This window comes from Tachypleus tridentatus, chromosome 1, assembly GCF_004210375.1.
Source record: "Tachypleus tridentatus isolate NWPU-2018 chromosome 1, ASM421037v1, whole genome shotgun sequence".
Classification (NCBI taxonomy): Eukaryota; Metazoa; Arthropoda; class Merostomata; order Xiphosura; family Limulidae; genus Tachypleus; species Tachypleus tridentatus.
This window is the reverse complement of record NC_134825.1, coordinates 34,906,065-34,925,386: the sequence shown is the minus strand read 5'-3', so window position 1 is coordinate 34,925,386 and position 19,322 is coordinate 34,906,065. Positions and strand designations below refer to the sequence as shown.

At 34.6% G+C, this 19,322-nt stretch overlaps 1 protein-coding gene and 1 long non-coding RNA gene across 8 annotated transcripts in view; one reads left to right on the top strand and one right to left on the bottom strand.

Moving 5' to 3' along the window:
• The window catches only part of LOC143245980 (lysine-specific demethylase 6A-like), a 105,757-nt gene that overhangs the window by 40,843 nt on the left and 45,592 nt on the right, over positions 1–19,322 (bottom strand). For 2 of the 7 annotated variants that reach the window (XM_076492233.1, XM_076492241.1), the window contains exon 1: positions 3,360–3,475. The exons of 3 other annotated variants lie outside the window; for them this stretch is intronic. In XM_076492233.1, coding sequence (XP_076348348.1) covers position 3,360 — 1 coding nt within the window. In that variant the 5' untranslated portion in view covers positions 3,361–3,475. Of the gene's footprint in view, positions 1–1,992; positions 2,130–3,359; positions 3,476–18,582; positions 18,740–19,322 lie in introns of those variants that run through there. 2 more of the 7 variants (XM_076492259.1, XM_076492252.1) reach the window with 2 other exon arrangements.
• LOC143246042 (uncharacterized) lies at positions 2,200–3,495 on the top strand. The gene is made up of 2 exons (XR_013025741.1): positions 2,200–2,287; positions 3,317–3,495. It is a non-coding gene; the product is annotated as an uncharacterized LOC143246042 (long non-coding RNA).

The window sequence follows — 19,322 nt, the reverse complement described above, 5'->3', positions numbered from 1 at the left end:
GTTCGCGACCCCAAATTGCAGAGCGTAATTTCGCGGTAACAGGATGTAAACCACGGATTCTCAAAGTAACACTTTTCCACATGCTAACCACAAGGCCACACTTGAGTCGTACAAAACATATCATGCAATCCACACTGAGCTTATTTGACATTCAAACATTAAGGCACTTTCTCTTCATGACTTACATTTCTTATACCTTTGAACGGTTATAGCTTGCTAGAAAACTATTAAGTGAAGAACTATTAACCTATCCGCATTACATAAGGTTATAAACTCTTCCATTAGAACTCTTTTTCCATCAACTAAGTTTTACAAACTCGTCTGATTGGGCATACTAATCGCATTTACATTTGCATAGTTAAGGTGTAAATCTATGATTTATACCAAAGTCTAAAATAACCACAAAATTCCATTTAAATGATAAATAACTAACTAATTGAGGCGATACGATTAACATAATTCTTTTAAAATATATAACAGTCAGACAGAGATAATATAATCATAAAGAAAAAAACAACTACACGGAAAGCACACTTTTTTATATATATTTCCAACGAAGACACGAGTACGACTTTCCAGAATATGGCTTGTTTTTTTATCTGGAATCAAGAAACGATTGTCCAACCCTCCTTTCCCTTCTTCCACTTAATTTAAAGACAATATACAACAACTACATTCATTGAACTTTTCAGAAGATAAAAACATCTCCAATTCTAGGAAAACAAAGCCGTTATCCAGATAAATTTCTTTGAAATAACAGGTTATACCTTTCATGTATATATCGTACAGTATTTTTATTATCAGAGTTTCGTGAGGTGATCTTTACATCAGAATGCCCAAATATCACGTAGCACGTCAAATTACACAACACAGCACACTAATTCCCAAAGTGTGCAATGATTTCTGCCTAATGTTAAAACAAACGTGGGAACTGATTGCGTATAAATTTACATTGTAGTGTGCCAACATTTTTTTTTTCAGAATTTACTAGTAGTTTTCATAGCTAGTCTAGCCTAGTTTTTGTTAGCTTCAACTCACCAAGAAACGTACATACGGAAATAAAACACACGTGGGCAATGCAAAGTTAAATTAACTCGACCAATCATACCAATGAAACGTGAAAGGATTATCAAACATTGCAGAGACGATTTTAAAATAAAACACATTAGCAGGTTTTTAGAAAGATTTACCATTAAGTTTCTACGAAGTTTATCCAATGGCTTAAAGACTTTTTTTTTTTCTAGAGACTTTGCCAGGAAAATTGAGATTACGCCTGCCAAACGTATACAGGTTTTTTTTAACCAGTGCAATAAAACTAGAAGATCCATCATCGTTATTAATGGTTTAATTCTCAAAGTCGTTAACCTTCGTCTTCTAAAGTATTTGAACTTTTATTCACACACCCCCAGCGGCACAGCAATATGTCTACAGACTTACAACGCTAGAAACCGGGTTTCGATACCAGTTGTAGGCAGAGCAGACAGCACATTATGTTGCTTTGTGTTTAACTTTAAATAAACCAGCAGCTTTTGTTTCAGTGTTTACCTTAATTTAGGGTTACAGATTTATTAACACATAAATTACGTGCTTTTAATGACGTAACGGCCCGGCATGGCCAGGTGGGTTAAGGCGTTCGACTCGTAATCCGAGGGTCGCGGGTTCGAATCCTTTCAGCCGTGGGGGCGTTATAATGGGTACGATCAATCCCGCTATTCGTTGATAAAAGAGTAGCCCAAGAGCTGGCGGTGTTTGGTGGTGACTAGTTGTATTCCCTCTAATCTTACACTACTAAATTAGGGACGGCTAGCGCAGATAGCTTTGCGCGAAATTAAAAAAAAATAACTAACTTAATGACGTAAATGAATAAATTAAACGGAAGAGTAAAAAAAATGGACTAAGACTTTGGCATAGTTATTAATTACGGACTAATTGTGACATGTTATAAACTACGGATATGTAAAAAATAAAACTACGCTCTTAAAGTTTACTTACCAAAGAATTATTGTTTTTAGCCAGCAGCCCGTACAAAAATATCAGTTATCCACAATAATTAATTGTGTCGCGCTGCATCATACCAGCACTAAACGTTTCAAAACGCACGTGGTCAGAGTTATTTTATATCAGATCTTTTCGGTAACAAAATTTGGATTGCTGCCAAGGATCTCTCGAGAAATACTTAAAAGAACGTAAGGTGAAGTAACGCATAATATGCTACAGACACCTACGAGCACCGGAAGTTTGACAGAAACTGGCCTTGTCACGAGCCGTGTTGCTCGGCCCAAACGTGGTGAGTAAATGGTACAGTCTCTCAATCCGCCCACGCGACACGAGCGTGCGATGCCCTAAATTTCATTGTTATTAATAGATCAATTCTCATAGTAACATACTCCCTCAAATAGAAAATTAACTAATCTTACAAACAACTGAACAGCTGTTTGTGTGTAACTATCACTGTTACTCTATCTTAAACAAATCTTTAAAGAAACTATCAGCCCTGCAAGTTATGCCAAATATCTTATAAAAATAAAGGGAAAGTGCAATACTATTGGCTAAATTTGGTTTTGTTACCCAGTGCTTCTCTGGTATGTTTCAGTACAAAATTATCCAGCTTTATTCCACAGCAATCTTGTCTTTTTTTATAGAAGTGTAGAACTTTTAACAAATCGACAAACTTGTAACATTTGTGTTGGTTTATTCATTCCTCCGTACGAAACTCTGTAGAAATTTTCCCCTTTGAATCTGTAAGCAATAGCTAAGTAAATGTGTGTTTATTATGCGTTATTAATTTTGATTAGTTACAATAATATCGTTTTAATTAAACAAAAAATAATATTTTTAACTGCCGATATCAAACCATCATTGTCGAATAAAATTTGCCGATATAATTCGGCACATAACTCGTAAACAAAAATTACGTTTTTAGTAAGTTACTGCACCACGTCTACTTTTACATAGGTAACATAGGATTCTACAAATAGTAAATTGAATGAGTGTGTACTTTTAGCTTAAAAACTTTTTTTTGATTAATTTCAAGTACGTTAAACTTATTTGGTTAATGTAAAATCTCGTTTCAAAAAACAAAAACAAAAAACAATTGTCTGGAAGAATTTATCATTAAGTTATAATCAAGAAAACCTGTGGAAACTATTGATTTTCTTCTTTATTTTTTAATCTAACTCTAATAATCGCAGAACAATCAAAATTGTCAAAGTAAATGTGAGTTTAAACGTTTAATCTTATACTGAAAGTTTAGGGTTAAACAAAACTGGTGGTGTTCCAAATAACTTTTTCTTTTCACCCCCCATACGTAATACAGATAATTTGGAATGGCTGCGTGAGGAAAAACAAAAACGACCTACTGATTTTGAGAAGCACATGAATGGTTCATGGTTTAGTAGCAAGCAAAAAGCAGAGATAAAACCAGGAACGGCTAGCACAAAACCAACGGCCGATCTCGGACTTCAGGGCAGTGGGGTCTATAAATCCAATGCCTAGAATAAGATGTGAAGGGAAACGGGGAAACCCCGAGGAAACCCATTTTCATTGGTTGACGCCTGAAGATTGCCAGGCCAGTATTATATCAATAGCACAGACATCCGCTGACTACAGTGCAGCGTGATGCAAGATTCGTATTCAAATATAAACAAAGCAACTTTGTGTTCATACGATTATTTACATTACTTTCAAAAGTATTTGTGCCCAAAAATCATGCTCTTAGTATTTAAAGATGTTCTTCGTACTTTTAGCAAAATGTTGTATAAAGACGGATTTAGCTATTATGATATCGGTAAATCAACTGTACTGCAATGATTTATACAGGTGTAGGATAAATTGGCACACCTGCGATAACTATACTACATGTAGCTTTGCGCGAAATTCAAAACAAACCAAACCAGAATAAAAAGAATGTGCTTCAACACAAAACGAACAATGTTAGCTTCTTATTAACCGTTTCACCAACGGTTTTGTATAAAAGGCCGAATATTGGTCTTTCACATGAAACAATGTTTATATTATGCACCAATGTATTACCAATAACACATTGTTTCATACGTAACGAGGTTAAAAACTTTATAATTCGAAGTTGAAAATGAGGTTGCAACGTGACAGGAAGTTTGTACTTATTTCCAATGAATTTACTTCGGATTTCCGAGTAGGATTACTAGAACTGTATGAAACAATAATATAAATTTTGATTTTTTTTTTCTGGTAAAATATCGGGCTAAAATATTTCTGGGCCATAGGAAATAGGTATTATAAGTTATATATCTTGACAACTTTCTTTCCAGTTTCTTTCGTCGGCAAAATATGATATGTGGACATTAAAGTTGTGAATGACGAAAACATAGCCGCCCAATATACCCAGTATTGGTGGGTCACGGGGAAAAAAAAAGTGCTTCGCATTTTAGGGTTCTAGATGAACAATAAAATGAGGCCGAATTCTACTATTCAGTCAAACAGTAATAACTCAGGAGCTGACAGTGAGTGCTGTTGACTATCTACCTTCCCTCAGTAAACAGCTCAAAGTTAGGAACGGCTAGGGGCAGGCAGACATTTTGTAGCTTTAAGCAAAAGTTCTAAACAACACATTTTCTTTAAAATGTTTTAACAAAATGAGAGGATTATAACAAGAACTGCTTTCTAATTTAAAATTAGTTTTCAGAAAAGTCCATGATGGCAATCACAGGATAAAAATTAATAATAAATTTCACTGGGTAAAAAATAAATCAATAAAAAAACAAATACTAACTGTGAGGTTGATAGACCTAGAGGATATCACTTGGCTAAGTAGTAAACAACAACTAGTTTTATTAGGTTTCTGCAGGTGAAATGTTCGTTTAATAAACGTGAAACTCCTAAATAAAAATAATGCCTAAAAATAACATTTTAGATATTAAGGTCAAGGTGAATTTGTTATTGTGAATACTTCATTCAGTAATTATCAGATAACGGAAATCATCTGTCAGGGTACAGCATATTCTAAACCAGGGATTCTCAAATTGTGGTGCATGACACTATTAATATAAAAAAATCTTAAACTTCTAATAAGCCTTATCTGAACTTTCTACGTACACAAATATACTGCTGACTTCACTCTTAAACTCATTTTTTACGTGCATAGACTTGCTACTATTTCCTTTCCTCAAAATTGACGAAACACATTATTCAATCATGCAAGAAAAAAAAAAAACAATCGCATCCTTCAGATAAAGTGGTACGCAAGCCTAAAACTTTGAGAATCGCTGCTCCATATGATGAAAGCTCAACGATTCTAGGAAGTTAACGTTTTATATATTTTAAGTATTTAAAGGGTTGGCGTCAAATATACCTATTTAGGTTCGTCTTATACCTACATTTCTTCATTATTTATCAAACTTGTGATTATTTCTGGACAGCGCCAAAATTACGAACCTGAAGAAACTGCACTATGAGGTATAATCACAAAATTTGTTGACACCTCATCCAAGAGATATCAAACCTAAACCTGTGAGAACAACAAAACAAGTCCAATATGCGTGGGAAAGTTGGCCGTTGTTTGGACCTGAAACGTTGTTCAATGTGTAGAATAACAGAGCCTTAGTGAACAGAAAATAATGAACGACACTGCTCAAGGTCACTGTTACCACTGAGCCTGCACGAAACGCTAGGAATGGCAACATTAGTTTAGAATTTTGCGCAAACTACACAAAAGTTACTTGCGCATATAACCGTCCATAATTCCGAACTGATAGTTGTAGGAGAATGCAATTAGTCAACAGCATCCCCCGCCAACTTCTGAGTTTCTCTAAGCGAATAATAGGATTTGATTTGTCACTCTCGTAACAAACTCACAGCATCAAACTGCGAAACGATAACTTCGCACTCGCGGATTCACAATGAAGCACATGAACAGCCAATTAAGGTACTCCCAGCACAAGATATTAATGCATTGCTACTTTATTAATTAAGGTTACTTAATTAAGGTTAAAAGTAAAGTATAAAACATCGGTTGTTCAGATATCGCTGTTTTGTTTTTCTGATGTTGTTTCAAAGTAATAAACCTAAAACCATCAATGAGAACATAAGTTGACTCAATGTATAACTACTTTTAACGAAAGAAAGGCCCATGAAGAACATTAGCTTGTTTCCTGAAACAAACAGTGATATATGAATTTCCGTATCTAGGCGGAAGGATAGAATACAGATTAGGAACTACCTTTTCATAAGCCGTAAAAGTTCACGTTCCGAAAAGCCTGAGGCAATATTTTCTTGTATTTCTCTCCACCTGTAAACATTAACCTGTCTTTCAAAGTTGTATATATATATACGAGGATTTGGAAATAATACTGATGAAAAATTAAATAGTAACACGTTTGCCCACAGGCATAAACAATTCAAGCTACGTGCGTAGTATTTTGTTCGTCAATTCCGACGCACAAAGTAAGAAAGTTCATGATATAATTCCTGAGTATCAGGCTAATTTGGTTTTCAATACTTTGCCAACTGTCGGAGCTCAAACACCACACCAACAAGAACATAGTGCGGTAAACTAAGAAAATAAGTCATAATAAATTTATCTTCTTTAACCAAAGTTTATCACAAATTTCTTCTACTTTCTTTCCTTTGAAGTTTTCTCTTTCTTCTATTGTAATTCTCTTTTTATTTATGCCGTATCCCACCATTGTTGTAACAACAAAAATGGTTAAGCTTAATAAATATTGAACATGTAGAGATAAAATCAAAACACTGTGTTCGTAGTTTTTACCACTGGCAAATCACATTTTATCTTTTACTATTACTTATATTTGTTTTTGATGTAAAATTTGCACAATTTTCGATAAGTTCTAAAACAATTTCCCTGCTACTCTCACCCGTTATTGTGCCATTGATATACAAATTCTGTAATCCTGGGTTGCTTTGTCTCAAGGTTTTCACAACTGCAATGTAGAATCAAATCTGATTTTTTAAAAAAAGGTTATTTCATTAAACTTTAAGACTAAATAACGTCTCTTGAAACTATGTTTTTAATAGTCTTCAATGTATCCACTAGCTAATTATCCACCACTAGAAGATATTCTCAAGTGGTAGAAAACTGTTAAAGTTTAAAAACATGCAAACTTTCAAATCAATCAGTATGGTGTGAAAACTTCCAGATTGTATCAAGTTGAGACTTAGTTTCCACTGGAGGGTGGAAAGGTTAAATGCTGAATTTCCTTATAAAATGGACTGTAGTTGTATTTATCTTTATTTGATTAAAATACTTGATTCTTTCTAGTAAGAATAAAATATGCTTTCATTAACGTAGATAACAGTCTATAGAGAGTGCGCATGTGCTTATATTTTTAATCTTTAAGATCATCCGCGGATCATTCATGTAAGTGACAATGAATATACGCATGGTTTATAGAAAACTATGATCAACAAATATTAGGAATTAGCTAATGAATTTTGGAATATATTGTCCACTTTACTGGTTTTTACAGCGATGCCTAGATTTATATTTAGTGGACCAACTACCTTCATGAGAAGAGTATAGACGTTTAATGAGTCGGAAACTCAATGGCTCAAACCTGAAGGTACTCGCATGACTGAATCAACATAGCTCACGCTTATCTTGAAGGTTGTTTCAAAGAATAGTTAGGAAACTTATTAGCAAAACAGGCCACACAGAAACTCAGGCATAAAGCTGTAAAAGAGAGTGCTTCCTTTTGGAGGAAATGAGTGACAAAGCCATAATAGGGAAAAGGGCCAAGAGCATGTCCCCTTGGAAATGATTATAATCTTTACTGAAAATGGTGCGTTTTAATAGAACGTAAGGCCTTTATGACCATTTTAAATATGTTTTAAACAAAGAAGATTTATACGCTGACATGCCGCTAGGCCTAACTTCGCAGAAGAAAAACCAATTTATTTATCCCTAATTATTTACATTTCTGCCAGTCCAACTAAAATAAATGTTAACAATGAGTCAACTGGACCAACTGTCTGATTTTTTTGGTAACGAAGGATGATCCATACTAAATCTGAAAGAATTGGAATATAATCTAGAGATCTGTATAGCTTGACATGAGGAATCGTCTGCTGTGGGTTTTCACCATGAATAAAGTAGCCGTAGTAATTTTTTGTCTCCATGAAATTATCAATTCGCAGTCTACACCATTCAACGATTGTATAAATATAACTGGTGTGTAGATAGACACGTGACACCTTTCGGTCATTCGACTCTACTATTGACATTAAGGCAATTTCTCTTTGACATCTTTTTCTGCAACTGATATTCTGTCACGATCGTATTTACATATACTGCACTGACAGCACATCGAGATATTTGTTACCTTACATTTCCAAGAAACCTTTGAACCTGGTGCTTCTGACATTTGTTATCCAAGATAAGTAGAATCCGATAGAAAATCTATTGGGTGTCCTTACAGTTACCGATGATTATTAGCTTCACGAGAATATCTTTAAAAATTGTATTACAATAAAGTCATGATCTCAGGCGAAGTTTTGTGAGAAATTTCATCATCTAAAAAAAAATCTTCTCCAGTACATATTCCATAAAATCTATAAAAGAGTTGGAGATATATCGGATGTGTGACTGCCGTAGGTGAAATACCGTAAGTGGTCTGGTTGACTCACAGATTTGTTAAGAGGATATTTCCTTGTCACGTTATGGAAAATGAAAGACTTGAGGCAGGCAATATATAAATATATTTTTTTGTGTGTGTGTGGGCAACGCTTATTCAGAAATTGTTTAATGAAATTAAAGAGATTTGGATGAAAATGATTGGCGCTAATAAAAATTGGTTGCATTGAATTTGGATGATTGTAAGTTAAAGGAATAGGCTAAAGCCTGAGCTCAGCCAGCTTATATTTCTATTGTATATTTCTCTGGATTGTCCTTATGGCAGTGGTGAGCTCGGTTGTTTCTCGGTAGGTTAACTAAACCAAGTATCTAGATTTATGGATGACAATTTTCACAAAAGAGTGATACGAGTTGAATATTTGGTGTATGGAATAAAACTAAATATATTTCAAATTTTAACAATAACTTTTTAAACCTTTTTATAGCAATGACTTGATATAGACATCTCTATCAAAATACGGCAGTTCTGAATTAATGGTAAAAAATTATTGCCGTTAACCTGTCGTAATGTTGCCATCCCTGATAAGAACATACCAAAAGCTCTAAGCTATCAAATTTAGCCCTAACCCGAAGAAGATGGGAGAAAATTGTAGGTCCGCTAAGACTTTAAACAAATAGAAAATAAAGAAAAAACCACTATGCAAAATGCAAAGTGTTTTTTTTAAACCAAATAGCAAAAAAATCCGAAATATAATTGCCGAACGTGTAGAAAACTATGGCAAACTGTGGTTAGTATAAATGTAGAATAATCCAGAATTCCTTCTTTAGAAAACAGTGACAAGTTAAAAATATCAGTAAATGTCACCTTGTAACTTAGTTACTCACGAACAAAAAAGGTTAAATAAAGAAATGTTTCGGGCATTGTTTCTATTGTAGGTTTATAATCTGAGTCACTGCCTTCTAATTGATCTAATAATATTTACTTCCTCCTATTTTTGAATAATTATTCTAACTGTAACAAATAGTTTTCTCCGTCATATGTGATGGTCACGAGCTATTACTAGTACAAACACATTCTGAACTGTATTAATGTCTGAATAAATGTACAGACTCTGAAAGATAATTTTCCATAATTGCTGCTCAGGGAATTCTGTGAATGACTACCTTGATTCGTCTCTTAGATATATGTATATTCTAATCAAAATAATTTATAAGTGTTTAAGAGCCATGATACGGACCAAAAAAAACTTTAAAATTCACCACCTAATCTAGGCTGATTATTCTCTAGCAACATTTTATATATATATATATGATGTTGAAATGCAGAGCGGCTGAGGTAAAACAGCTTTTAAAGTTATTCTTTTATTAAAGTGTTATAATCCCATTTACTCTTATTTGTCTTTAATTTCTGTGGAGAAAAAACAACAACAGACTATTAAATAGTACATATATGAAGCTAAAATCTATTGATTTTATTGGCAAATTTGTACCTTCATTGACTTGCTTGCTACCTTACTAGAAACTCCTATATACATATATCAAACATCCAGTGACTTGAAGACGAAAGGCGGAAGACTTTCGAAACGTCGTCTTCTTCACTTATGTCTCCACAACAGGCAGTTGCCGTCCATTCTACAAAGTTTCATCATGAATATTCAGTCTAAACAATATATCAAACAATTATGACAGGTTTCAGTTGACTGTAGAAATGTAAAGATGAAGTAAGGTTATGCTTTGTTTACAAAACAATAAAGAACCGGTTTAAAAAGGCATGGAAATGGACTAGCTCCTAACAATAGGGTCAATATCAAAGCCGTCTGTATCAGCCAATCAACATTAGTTATATACTAAAGCAATGTTTCCCAGTGTGGTAGGCGTACCTCTAGTGGTACACGAGGTGATTTTAGGTGGTACGCGAATGACTTTTTCATTTTATTTTAATCGTTATATATTTATTTTAACGTATATTAGAAAAAGTGAGAGAAAAATAAATTTTAATGCGGTTTATTATGTTATCTGCTGACAATTAAACATAGGATATTATTCAGAGGGCGTGCGCGTCATCTGCTCTCCTTATTGGTTAGCCGTTATTTGTTATTACTTGTAGCTTGAATTTACTGTTATAATAACGTTATTTTGAGATGAGAAAATCGTTTTGTAAATTTTTCCCTGTGACAGAAATATATATATATATATATACACATGAAAAGTGAAAAGCTGACCAGCCATGACGTTTGTGACATTCCAAAATGGTTCGACGAATATCGTCCTTGGACCGCACAATCACCAGATCCTAATCCGATTGAGCAGCTTTGGGATTGTTAGAAACGTCTCATTCATCGTTAAAAGCGACATCTGTGACCCAGTTGGAGGCCATATTCCTTGACAATAACTGTGACCCAGTTGGAGGCCATATTCCTTGACAATAAACTATTGTGTGCAACCGGACAAGATACATTTTAACCTTTTGCAGGCTATTCTGCCACTTCGAGTTGACAACTGTTGTGACAGAAGGTTTGTTTGTTTTATCGCAAAGCTACACAATAGGCAACCTGCATTTTGTTCATCGCGTAGAATCGAATCCCGGATCATAGCGTTTTAATTCCGTATATTTACAGTTGACCCAATAAGGGTTGAATTAGAGAGTGAACCAACTTAATAATATAGGTGAGAATTTAAGCGTATACATCTTGTAATCAAAATGGACGTCTTTTATGTCCTCAAGAAACTTCTACCTCAAAATTAAGAAATTTCGGATATATAAAAAGTATTCAGAGTAACAAATTTGGTAAACTTACTGTGCATGCTATTCAGTGAATAGATATATGTATGAAAGTTTAGCAAATCTATCAAAATCCGTCATCTGGTTGGCTATGTATATTTTAACATATTTGTTTAGACAGCTGTTATTTATTATCTAGTTGGTTATGTTCATAACTTCACCTATCATTCCATATTGTAACCTTCTCCAAACCCTCTAGTAGATTAAAGCACTCTCTGGTAATATAAATTCAAAGTGACATATCTGTTGGTATGAATAGTAAGTATCCCGTATTAAACTTAAGAACATAAGAAGAGAAGAAAGGGTAACTATCTTGGTTAATTGATGCTAAATAATAAATGATCTTGTGTTAGCCTGAACTTTGACGAAATTACTTCACAATAAATGCATAAAAACTTGCTGCCTATACCTGCCATTTAACAATGTAACGTTTCTCTCTCTTTCTTTGTCTGTATTTTAATAGAGATTGTATGTGTATTATTTAAAAAAAAAAGAATCACAGAAACAGAGAAAAAAAAAAGTTAGACTGAATAGAAAATCCGTAATCTTTTCCTATCGGAGCCGAAAGTAAAAAAAAAAACAGCCTACAAAGAATATATTTAAACAGGTCACAAGAGAGTTAACCTTTAATGAAAGCAATCTCCTCCTTTCTCCAAAAATGGGCTTAGGTGTCGACTAAAAGCATGGTTACCAGTATAATAGTTCGAAGGGCATTGACCTACGTTTTACATTCCTAAGAAGCGTGTGCAGAATAAAGAAGTGTGCCAAGGTTAGACATCTGAGAACAAGAAGCTGTTTATACACTGATAATGAGCCCAATTCTTTCCACTTCCTGCTGTTATATATCTGTATCACGATTTCAAGTTTTTACTTGATATACTTCACATGCATAGTATATGCAAACTTAGTAATAAAACGTTGTTGTTTATCTGAAAGCAGCAGCTATATCACTATATATAAATATATATACGTATACTAAATACAGTCTATACACACATACACACAAATCTATACAATTTTTCGACGTAAATGTTATTAGAGTAAATGTCTTTATATTAATAGTTGCTATATTACTGCCACCTATTGTCATTAGGATTCGGTTATAAACTTATTCAACTTGTTCTTGTTATCGTTTCCTGAGCGTAAAGTTACAAAATAGGGTATCTGCACTCTTTCAACCAAAGGAAAGCGAATCCTGGATTTTTTAGTGTTTTAAAGATGCCGCTGAGCCACGGGAGGACAGGTTCTTTTACAGACAAAAGAATGTTCGATACTAACATTATCTCTTTGTAGGATTACTTCTTAGAGCAATAATTAAATAACAATAAAATAAAATAAAACAACTTTCTCAGTCACAACTGCACCTGCCAAATTTAAACATCTCGGCATTTTACATGGCTAGTTTGCGTGAGGGCGGGGGAGAGTAAGGTTGTTGATTGAAAAAAAACAGCAGTACCAGTCGTCATCTCTCTTATTTTTCAGCTGTTTGACAAGCAACCTTGTATGAGGAATGGTTTTAGACTTCCGACTTTTTGCACATTTCTGTGACCTCAACGTGAAACAAACAATACTGAGACTTTTTAAGGTTTAAATAATAACAATGGTAATAGTAGCCAAGAGTACGGGGTCTAAATGTTTCCTTATGATTCTCCACTATTCCATTGCTGGTACAGCGCTATACCTATAAATTTACAACGCTAAAATCAGAGGTTCAATTCCCCTCGGTGGACTCGGCAGATAGCCCGATATGGCTTTACTATAAGAAAACACACATACACGTGATTCTCCACTACGGCAAATAACAGGTTGTTTCCATACCCTAACGAAAATAATTCAACCTGTAGCCTCTCTACTGTAAAAAAAATTGTAAAAATCATTTTTCATGCTGTGCCTTTTCTTACCTTCTCAGTCACGAACTTGTGACGAATTATTCAATAAGCTGTACGCCCTCACAAAAATAAAATTATAATCTACAAAATATCATACGTATTTTTATCAAAATTGCGCAATGTGCCAGTTCTTGTGTATCCTTTTTCTAAGTACAGTTCCTAAAATTACTCGAGTTCTGCGCAAACGAAGAAACTGGTAGAATGAAAACAGAAGCTTGATTATTATTATTATTACTCTTAGAGAAGTAAATTGAAAGGCCACGTGGCAACAACATTCACAGCACTAACATATAAGAGTTTGAAAAGCCAAATCATAATTTACAAAGTCGATGCATAGAAAGAGAGGATTGAATTTATTGTAAATGATGTTATGGTTTACACACACAGGCAAGTATATAACTCAATCATATAAACAACTGCCTTTGTCAACGTTTAAAAAAATGTGTATACCTTTATATATAGACATCTAACAAGTAACTACTGTAGACGTAAAGTAATTATCAATACTGTTTAAGTTTAGAAAACAAAGGATTTTCATGACATCGAAGGACCTTAGTATATATATAAATACATTAACCGTTCACGCATGACATCACTAAGTGATCTCAGCAAGAAAGGGTATTTGTTATGCTTCTTTCTGAAAGCTAACTGGACCCGCATGTCAAACATAGAAGGTTTGTATTACACTGTTACTCATATTTCTACATATAAAAAAACATAATAAGTAACAGAGAAAGTAGGAGACGTGATATTTAGAGCTAGAAATTACAAGTGGAGCGTTTGATAATTCTAGCTGCATATAAACACGTGCTACTTCTAAAATGGTGAAGCGGTCTTACAACTTAACAATATCTATTGTTACAGCAATTACTGTTTGTTGTTAAATTTTCAATTAATTAAACAGGAAAAACTTAACTATTACATCGTAAAAAAACATTAACTATGCAACTTATCAAAAAAATGCTAACTGTAAAGACTTTGAAAGGAATTCCTGGATCAAGATTTTAATCAAACTGTAAAAGCTTATGATTGTTGTTTTGAATAACCTAAATTAACCGTAAAGAAACAAACAACAAACTTACAATTTTTTGTTATTGTTATTTTGAATAACCTAAATTAACCGTAAAGAAACAAACAACAAAGTTACAATTTTTTGTTATTGTTATTTTGAATAACCTAAATTAACCGTAAAGAAACAAACAACAAACTTACAATTTTTTGTTTTTGTTTTTTGAATAACCTAAATTAACCGTAAAGAAACAAACAACAAACTTACAATTTTTTGTTTTTGTTATTTTGAATAACCTAAATTAACCGTAAAGAAACAAACAACAAAGTTACAATTTTTTGTTATTGTTATTTTGAATAACCGATATTATTATTCCCTACGTTTTCGTCAATTGATTCTATAAACACACAATTCATTTGCCTTGGTCAAGTGCTATGTACATGCTTATGTGTTTATGAATAAAACGAGCAGCAACACTAGAAAAAGCCAGTGTTTATTTCCCCGAAAGGAGGTTGAAGGCCATTTGGAAGGCTCACCCGTTTTAACCATTCGCATCACTTAACCGTAGAATACTATCTGTCAATTAGTCAATAAACACTAAAATGACGTCACATAAAGGACGTTTTAACCATTCGCATCACTTAACCGTAGAATACTATCTGTCAATTAGTCAATAAACACTAAAATGACGTCACATAAAGGACGTGACGTAGTAAAATTGCTACGTCATGAACCACGAGAAGAATCACGCACTCTGTAAGCAACAAAACAGCGTGACATTGATATGAATTTCAAAAGCATGAAATAAAAATATCTGTTACTAATAATTTTAACCTTATTTACTCTCAAAACAAAGCACTTTCGGGAGCCCTTTGGAAACACATCTAGTATAAGTTGTACTTGAGAAGGAAATTACACTCTAGGTTAGAAGGAACTATAGTCTGAAAAACCTGTATGTTTAGCTTTGTCCACATTAAAATCTAAAACTCTGTCGCTACAGTTTACGCTTATATTTTACGTTTTATAATTCAAGTTCCCTCGTTGTTCGCTACATTTTCGGCCATATCGCAAGGCCCAGCATGGCCAGGTGGTTAAGGCACTCGACTTGTAATCAGAGCTTTGCGGGTTCGAATCCCGGTCACACCAACCATGATCGCCCATTCAGCCTTTGAGGCATTATGTTATGGTCAATCCCACTATTTGTTGGTACAAAAAGTAGCCCAAGAGTTGGCGGTGGGTGATGATGCCTTTCCTCTAGTCTTGTGTGTTTTCTCATAGCAAAGCCACATCGAGCTATCTACTGAGCCAACAGAGCGGAATCGAACCCTTGATTTTAGTGTTGTAAATTCGTAGACTTACCACTGTACTAGCGAGGGACTCCTCTAGTCTTACACTGCTAAATTAGGGACGCATATATCGCTCGTGTAACTTTGCGCGAAATTCAAAACAAACCAAACCGTATCGAAACAGCTTCAGGTTAGGCTAGTTTAGGAAATATAGGCTAGCCCTCAATTTATATACTAAGTTAATTATTAACATTTCCCTCGACGAATTATATGCGATACTATGAAAATACGTGTGACATTACATTTATTTTTAACAAGGAAATATGTTGTACTTGACCTACGTGCTGGTTAAAGAGCATGTGAATACACATTAAACATTGCAAACTGAGGAAGAATAAAAAAGCGCTTGAAGACAAACGACGCCTTCCGTGTGACATTATAAGCAAAGAACAAATCTACATGTTCGAAATGCTTATCACCAGACTTCAGACGTTACTCTGATATTAAAGTCACCTGTCTAGACATTGCTGTCTGTAAAACCAGCCTCGGCTTCAGCAAGCTACTCTTTCTTACAATGTTTGTAATTCCTGTAATTCAAAGTAGTCGTCTAAGTTCACAGTGTCTAGCCAGGTCAATGGTCGTTTTACTGATAAATACGTTTTTGTAAGGCTATTTACTACTATGACCACGTCCAAACAACACATTTGAAACTAACGTCGCTCTGTATTTGGTGGAAACTTTACACGTACTCTGTTCATTGACTTTTCTACTCGCTGGCACTGGAGAAACAAACACAAACAGCTTTTAGTGACACCCGATAGAGTGACAGTTAATGCCAGAACGAGAAACGAAATCGTTTTCTAGGTTAACGTTGACTAATTTCAACGACAACAGAAAATATTTTCAATGCAAATTCAAAAACAACCTTTGATTCTTGTTAACCTGAAGATGACCTATGAAGGTCGAAATGTTGTTCCCTGCTTTACTAGTGAAAGTGTTAATACCCATACCAGCCATTCTGAAATACATTGTTACAAAAAACAACCATTCCTAAAATTTATCTTATCAATAAGAGCATCTAGGTTTAGACGTTTCCCAAGCTTTCTGTTCAATCAACTTAAAGAGGACTATAAACATCCACCAAGAAGAACAAGTTCAGTTACGCACGAGCCTTCAGCAGTATCCAGGTCAGGCAGGATCAAAGGCAGCGTCTGTCAATACCGTAGGGTCAACAAAGTCTGAAGCAAGGAAATACGCAAATCAATGTGCAAGTGTAACTTGTCGCTCAGATATTACACTAAAAATAATTCTTTTTTTTTCTTTTTTTGGGAGGATTTTATGAGCAAAAATAACTTTCAAGTTGTTGGTGAGAACACAGTGATAATATAGTAGTCAGATCAATAAACAATACAGAAGAAAGACCGAACGAAAACATACATTACATCATGAGAAGTTCCGAGTACGATTAAAATAAATTCCTTTTATTTATCTTATGAATACGTTTATAAACAGCATCAGACACAATACAAAGGTGTAGGTACAAGTGGGAAGCTAATTTTGGAGGAAATAGAAAATGAATGATGAAGCTATAATTGGGAGAGAGAAAAGTCTAGGGGAATGCCCTCTTGGAAAAAAAAATACTTTCATTAAATATGATTTGATGGTGTCTTAACCTATTTGTATACCTTTTAATAAATCTACTAAGTAAACACTAGCAGTCAACTGCAGTGTCATCCTGAAAGATACTTCTTTATAAACACATTCACTACTACATATCAACCTCAACCGCACCTAATATCAGAATATAAAACACAATCGAACCATTCTACAAAATCGTATAAGCCATGTACTTTTTCATAATTAACTATAACTGTTTTTCTGATATAACTCAACTAATTTTTATAGTAATCTTCAACTTAAAAGTTTAAAAAGTGAAATGTTTGTTTGTGGGATTTCGCTACTCCGACGCTATTTACTCTAACTGTAACCAACATCAGACTCTTGGATTACTTTGCAAAACAAATAGTAGGATTGAACGTAACATTATAATTCCCCCACGGCAAAAATGGTGAGCATGTCCAATGACTGGTTTCGAACTGCAAACTGTAAGTCGAGCTCCTCACCCCCAAAGCAGTGTGAAACGTATAAAATTCCTAATTTTTGAGCATAAATTACCATTGGAGAAATAAAAAAACAGTAATGTAAAATACTGTAATGCCATTTAGAAAGACATTTACAAAACATTGTTTGTTGTAGTACAAAGAGGATGAAATAGCTTAAACATTTAAACTTCAACTTTTGCCAGTTAAATAGGTTTGTTTTGAAATGTTCGCAAAGCTACACAGGGGCTATCTGCGCTAGCTGTCCCTAATTTAGCAGCTTAAGACTAGAAGGAGAGTAGCTAGTCATCATCACCCACCGCCAACTCTTGGGCTACTCTTTTACCAACGAATAGTGGGCTTGACCGTCACACTATAACGCCCTCACTGCTGAAAAAGCGAGATTATTTGATGTGACGGGGATTCAAACCACGACCCTCGGATTAAGAGTAGAGTGTCTTAACCACCTGATCATGCTGGGCCGTCTTAAATAGGACTTCTGCAATATCATAATTGAAGAAAGCACACTGTCAGATTTTAGTTTGTCGTTTAAGGAAAGAGACAATATGATATAAACACTTCCTGATACAGAGTACATTCGCATCTCTCGTTTACTAAAGATGAAGAATCAATGGAAATCTTAAAAGTGCACTTCGGCCAAAATTACTGCATTTAGACGCAAACATTATTGGCGTTTTAGAAAGGTAACTACTGACGGGAAGTATTAACGCTAATTTCGAATATTTCTTACAACAATCGTCTTTTTATAAATACTGTTATCCAGTTTTGTTTTGTTTTGTATATGGGTGGAAATTAGAAGGTGCCCGACGCACCCCTACTGACATTACGTAGAAAGACATGATGCCTGTGCGTCATCACATGTCAATCATATGACAATAAAAAATTTAAAGCTAATGCTCAACGTAATAATCATACACTTATTATACACACCTTACATAACTGAATGCATCGAATCTATTAGCCAGTCATGTCGATCAGATGGGACAGAGCCAGCAAGGTCACAGCAACCCAATAAAGACGTGTTGAAAATGAGAGACAACAAGCAAGTATTGGACAAGCATGTAGCGCTCCAGAAAACCACCTTTTCCCATCCCGTGGAAGTTGTGTGGGGCCAAAACGGGACAAAACCATTATTTTTCAAGGCGGGGGTGTCAGTTAGAAAGACGGATGGGAAGGTCTGCCCCCCTAGCCCACTGAGTTCCTCAACCTGATCATCACGTGCGCAGCTTGAACTTGCAGACTTTCCGTAAACCTTCAGGGCATAGACAAGTAGCAGCTACCCTCTCGGCGAACAACGTCCTTACCTGCATTGAAAACACCCCAGCCAATAGAGGGAGGGAGGTTGTCCGTAAGGAAGTACCTTCACTACAACTCAGCATACAAGGTTCGGAATCTAAACCAGAAATCCCTGGAAAGCCTTAATACAGCTGAAGGGGAGATTTAAATCTGCTGTAAAAATAGAATTAAAATTATTCACAGTGCCTTCATTTTGTATTTATATCAATCGTCAACAGAATTTAACCTACAATACACATGTACAGCTGAAGTTAACATTCTTAAAATGTTCAAGAATTCAACATATAAAAAAAGCCTTTAAACGTGACCAGTAGAATAGACCAGATAACAAGTTAAGATATCTGTCATCTCTCTTTCAACACTTCGTTATATTA